This window comes from Adiantum capillus-veneris, chromosome 30, assembly GCF_014529385.1.
Source record: "Adiantum capillus-veneris isolate H3 chromosome 30, ASM1452938v2, whole genome shotgun sequence".
Classification (NCBI taxonomy): Eukaryota; Viridiplantae; Streptophyta; class Polypodiopsida; order Polypodiales; family Pteridaceae; genus Adiantum; species Adiantum capillus-veneris.
Genome location: NC_140960.1, coordinates 42,672,709 through 42,678,708, shown reverse-complemented (window position 1 = coordinate 42,678,708; position 6,000 = coordinate 42,672,709). Strand labels below are relative to the sequence as shown.

The 6,000-nt window shown below is 43.1% G+C and overlaps 1 protein-coding gene across 3 annotated transcripts in view; it reads right to left on the bottom strand.

Annotated features, from left to right (window-relative positions):
* Positions 1 to 6,000, bottom strand: part of LOC147417857 (serine acetyltransferase 2-like) — a 112,150-nt gene that overhangs the window by 20,140 nt on the left and 86,010 nt on the right. For all 3 annotated transcript variants that reach the window (XM_086506452.1, XM_086506453.1, XM_086506451.1), the window contains 2 exons: positions 1,362 to 1,457; positions 1,237 to 1,261 (listed from right to left, as the gene is read on the bottom strand). In XM_086506452.1, the coding sequence (XP_086362578.1) occupies positions 1,237 to 1,261; positions 1,362 to 1,457 (121 nt within the window). The remainder of the gene's footprint in view (positions 1 to 1,236; positions 1,262 to 1,361; positions 1,458 to 6,000) is intronic.

Genomic DNA, 6,000 nt, shown 5'->3' with positions numbered 1-6,000 from the left:
TTGGGAGAAACGGAGTTTTCATCCTTAGCTAGAAAGAAACAATGAAACAAGAAATGAAAATTTAAGTAATGCTATTTAAAAGATATATAAAACATCAACATTCATCCTTAACCATTTTATAAATTTGACCATTCAAAGCCCTAAGAATCTAGATATCGTCTAATTTGTCCCACTCGACTCTGTCCACAACAACGAATTATCACAAGTCACATCAAAGCTCAAAGTGTATTACACTTGCAACATGCATGTGTGTAATTTCAACAAAAAGAGTACAAGTAATTGTTAACATCCATGAGAGAGGAGAAGAAGAAGAGAGATTTCTATGCCGTAGGAACAATCCCAAGAGACCTCAAAGATCTATCCAGCGAGAACTCGAGCATCGAGCGCAAGCCCTGTGCAAAATACTCACATGACAATATACCCCAATCACAAAGTTTTCATACACCACCCTCGAATTGCAATTAAAGGCTGAAAAGTCAAAAAATCCCCTAAGAAACAAGAAACGTGTTTCTAGGAAACGGAAAACAAGAGAAAATGACAGAAGCTTTGATGGGTAGAAATGGAGTTTCGTACAACTATGGTGTGTGCGCGCGCACACACATACATATATATTGAGTGGAATGACGTCATTGCCTAGCTAAGCAAAAGAATCATAAAATGACATGATCACTAATGTTATATGCCACGGTTGTGCTAGCACTTTGTGACTAGAGCGTGTGCAACAAGATTCTCCACTCACCAACACCTTTTGACTCCTCCACTCTGTAAAGTGACACCCACTACCTTGCCTATCGAGGCATTAGCTTGCTCCTCAAGCCACCTTACCTCTCTATATAAACGAAGCAATGCTCCCTTGTGAACCATCTTATGTCGAGTCTTCAATCTCAAACCGAGTCTAATCTCTTGTATACGCTTCTCATATAAGCTCTATAGGGATCCACTGCACATTTTTGTATTCTTTTGTATTCCTTCAAGTTTTAGCAATACAATACATACCTTCTGCTTGCCTAAAGTCTTGTGTGCGTATCTTGTGTTTGTACTTCTAGAAAATGGACTTCAAGAGTATATAGCTCCAAGGTGAAAATACAATGAAGACGTATAGGACACACTACAACCAAGGTGAGTTCAAATACAAATCCAAATAACAAAGCTGAGAGGGGGGGGGGGGGGGGGGGGGGAGAGAGCGAATGAAGTGAAGAAGAAGATAAAGGGAAAGGGAACAGGGGGGAAAGTCACCTGGGTGGATATCCACTGCAAAAACCTGCACTCACATAATCAAAAATCTTTGGCTCAAAACATTGTTGTGCTAAAATTTGGCTTCATTGGTTATGGCTAATTTGGTGTAAGCACATAGCTACTACCTCACTTATGCGGCTCTGTAAAGCCAGAGCTAAGACCATCTGCCCTCTATTCCAAAGTACATGCGCTACACGGTATGATTGCAAAGCATGATAACCCTGCAAAAAGGAAAACGGGTGATTATTGTGCAAATGAAGTATTTTCCCTAAGGCACACAAGTTTATCAATAACTTCTAATTCATTTTAGGGTCTCATAGAGCTCCTCTCAGAACACAACAATCAGAACACTTCCCAAAGTCAGTAAACAGAAGCAAAAATATCGTTGCAGGTGCACAAATATGGTGATGCACAGATGACATTTTAATACACCTGTAAAGGCAGATACTTGCATTATCATTTACAGGAATACTTCATTTCCATGCGTCAAACAGAAAAAACATTGCTCGAAGATTCCTCTCATGAAAAAAAACTACGGCGACTCATAATAGTCTCTAGAAGGGGTCAAACATCACCTAAAAAGGGGTAAATCAGGAAAGACAATAAGGGGCGCCTGGCAATCACCTGCAGAAATTTAAATACTGATGATGGTCGAATTCTGAGATATGCTCGAAGGGTGTACAAATGCCAAACGCATGTGTCCACGCACATGCACATGATTTCAAAGTAAAGCCTTGACGTTTCCATTTTTCCACAACAATTGGAGTAAGAAGCCTTTGATAAAAAACAAAAAAGGCTTGAAATTGCAAAACCCTCAAACTTCTGAAGGCATCCATTTTTTCATCACAAACATTGTTTCTCAGCCAAGATGATGCAAGCAAGTTGCTACCCTAATGTTGCATTTCCACACATCAGTACCCTTATGCTTGGTTAACGCAAGAAAGGAACATACGTCTATCTTGACTCTTGAGGGGTGCTCACCAAGATTGGGTCAGAACAGTGATCAACAAAATTCACTAATGCTGAGTCTACGGAAATTCTCTACTTCATTCAAACTTATTGAACAAAAGTTGGGTAGGTACCGTGTGTCAACCACCCTAAGCATGAGTTGTCTATGTAATAGTTATTGTTCTTCAGGAGGGGGTTTTAACTTTGAATCTTATGAGCTTTATTTTTCTTTTTTTTCAGGATGCGTGTCTTTTGGCGGTTAGGGGCGGGAAGGGGGGAGTTAAATCAACATCTCTACGAGACCAATGTGACATATGACATCAAAAAAATAAATACAAAAAAAAGGGGAGTTGTATCAACATCTCTAAAAGACCAATGTGGCCTATGACATCAAAAAAATAAATACAAAAAAAATGCATCTTATGGCGATGATGGGCTATGTATGGCACATGCCTCTTCTCTATGTAAACTCCCACTTGGAGCAGTATCCATGATGTGCATGAATGAAGTGTATGCATCACAAATGCCACAAGGGAAAATCCAAAAGCATCCCTACGGATAGCAGGACAAGTTGTGCCACTCTTGTAGCTAGTTTTCATCCCGAGTGGAGCCCTAGATCTGTTGAAGAGTTTCACCTCCTGTCCGGTGGTGGCTCCGATATCTTCCAAAAGGAGATTAGGGAGTGAAGACTGTTTTGTGGCCGTACCGGTCTTTTGTGAGGTAGGCGTACTTGTATCAAGTCTTCTCAGCAATGTATGTGCCCCACCTAGATGGCTGGCAAGCTGCAGGCCCTCTATTCTTAGGTTTCCCAAAGGTCAGGCTTCTATTTCTATGCCATTCACTTGCATATTGTTTTGCAGGTGCTCAGGGTGTGAGCTGGCTGCCCCTCAAATAGGACTGCCTGCAGTACGGGTTGATTTAGAGGAGCAAGAGATTTTACCAAGTCAATGGATCCAGAGTAAGGTCCTATCATCAACCCACTTCTTAAGGTCTATTCATGGAACGAACCGTCGTTTCTGCATTAGCCCCGAAGTTTCAATCAACCTGATTTCATAGTATATTTCTCAGTCAGCCATTTTAGATGAGTCTGTTTTTCCGTCAGTTCCTTTCCTTGCTCTGCTCAAGTATGCCGCTCTGCTCCAGTAATTCTTCCTTTGTGTACCTCTCACCTTGAGTCCCTGTATTTGGTATCCATCCTACAATGATTTTTGTGCGAATTGTGTCACGCATTCAAATGTTCTTACCAAATTCTTTAATGGTGTTCTCGGGATTCTCTGCATTTCTGTGTTTTACGCGAGAGTTGGCACCTGCTATTAATATTCTCTTAGCAAATTGCTTGCTTTGTTGATCAATTTAAATAACTTTTCTTGATGTGCATTATGCCCTCTAACTCCCTAGACTCTTCACCCTACCTCTCGTCCCCTCGTCCCCCTCACCCTATCGACTAGCTCTCCCCTCGTCTTCACCCTCCCTTGCCCCTTCACCCCAACACCTCCTCGCTCTTTCCTCGTGTTGCAAGCTTGGACACTCCAGGCGAGGAATCAATAGCAACATACAAACAGAAACTACAAAATCATTAAACTTGACGAGATAGAGAGAGAAAAGGAGAGTCGACACGGCATGACGGAGTTCTGAGCCAAGACGCATTGGCCCCAAAGATTGACGCCCCTTTTGGTATTTCTTTATTCTTATCTCGCAAAGTACAACTCCTCGAGGGTCCAACTCTCTCCGAGACTCTGCATCCAGATGCTCCCAGAGAGTGACCCTAGGGGCACTTATAAACGGTACCAGGGATGCCCAAAAGCAAAGCCGAAGAGCACTTGAAACCAGCCCGTAGACTCGCTAGAGAGTGGTAGACTTCAGCTTTCACCCGATCTTTACATTGTTAAACTTACAACATAGAGGAACTTCACGAATAAACCTGTGATTGGAATTGAACACTTCAACCGAAAACACAGCTTGGCAACTAGAGTGCTTCCAAGCAGACCGCGACACCCTGTAGGCCCCAAAGACTGGTGCCCCTATTGGTATTCTTTATTCTTATTGCAAATAGACAATCCGAATGCTTTCACCTAGCTCTCACCAAGCTCTCCAAACATGTCCATGGCTGTAATTGCAGGTTTTTGACCCAATTTCGCCAACATAACGGCGCAAAACCCCTATAGGTCAAAAGTACGCGTCAAGGACACTATCTCTTGCTTTTTGGAAGCTTTTCGGTGAGCAGCAGGTCAATTTCAGCGTACTATAATTCTCTAAATTGTCATTGTCGGATGCCCAAAACCCTGTACACGCATCCAAAGGCTTTCCTGAGGCTCCCCTGGTGATCTCTTGCAATTTAGGTGCAAACCCCTAAGCCTGCAGAAAAACAAAGCACGTTGTAATTTTCTGTTTTGGATCGTTTTGAGTGGAGCGAACACGTCTACGTGTGTCTGAGGTGCTCCCGCACACAATGAGGCAGTTCCCCTTCGAATCGGACGAGTATTCACGCAAGAAAACTCTCCGTTTTCGCAATCCTTCGCGATGGAACTGTGCGTACTGGGAAGGATTAGCAATTAGCCATGTACAGAAGGGTCTTGCCTTGGCAAACACGCATAAAACCCCAGAACTGCACATGGTCATCTGAGAATCCCAACTAGTGGGGCATTGCCATATGTGCAAAAGGGGAGAGAGAGAGAGATGCGCAAGAGTAACTCCTCGCACTATAAGGGTGAAGGCAAGCTTTCCATTAAAGCTGTGAAACCTCCTCTCTCAAAATTGGGTGCCCCGGTGTGATGAATCTGGAAATTTGCTATGGATCCACCATGTGTCCCATATGCCCTTTTGACTTAAATTCCTACTACCACCAACTTATAAAGTGTAGTGCGGGGCTAAATGACTTTGAACTTAGCCTAGACACCCTTTTACTGCTCGAATTTCAGTGCCGACTGGCCCGACCAACTCATGGCGATCTGCCCTTCACTGCTACGCGTGAAACTCTCGGTCGTCGATTGTTTCACATTGGCCACACAATGTCTAGCCATTTGTGACTTCAAAAAGAGGGTCTCAAGAATTAAATAAAAATCAAGGGAAAGAAACCAACAACTATTCCCTATCGGCGTTCTTGGAAGATCAAAGATAAAATCCATAGCAATACTCTCCCATGGCTTATCTGGAATAGGCAGTGGCTGTAACAATCTTGGTGTCTTTTGCCTGTCAAACTTGACCTTTTGGCAAATCACACATGCTCGCACAAAGGAATCCACATCTCACCTCATAGTAGGCCAAAAAAAAAATGTGTCGACCGCTTTCATTATCACATTTATACCATGATGCCCTGCATACGGTGGGACATGGCTTTCCATCCTAACTTTATGTCCCAATGGCCTAGTGACACATACTCTGCCATGCATCATCATAAAACCATCCTTGAGGAGGTAGTGCTCATGGCGTTGCCCATCTTGCAACTGTTCAAAGATCCTTGCAAAATCTTCATCCGTAGCACATCGTTCCTTCATGTCATCAAGCTCATGATGATAAGAAATTGACCCAGCTAATATTTGTGGCTTTCTCCGTTTTCGCAATCCTTCGCGATGGAACTGTGCGTACTTGGGAGGGGATTAGCAATTAGCCTTGTACAGAAGGGTCTTGCCTTGGCAAACGCGCATAAAACCCCCAGAACTACACATGGTCATCTGAGAATCCCAACTAGTGAGGCATTACCATATGTGCAAAAGGGGAGAGAGAGATGCGCAAGAGTAAATCGTCGCACTACATGAGACAAGGGTGAAGGCAAGCTTTCCATTAAAGCTGTGAAACATGAAACTGGTTCCCTGTCCA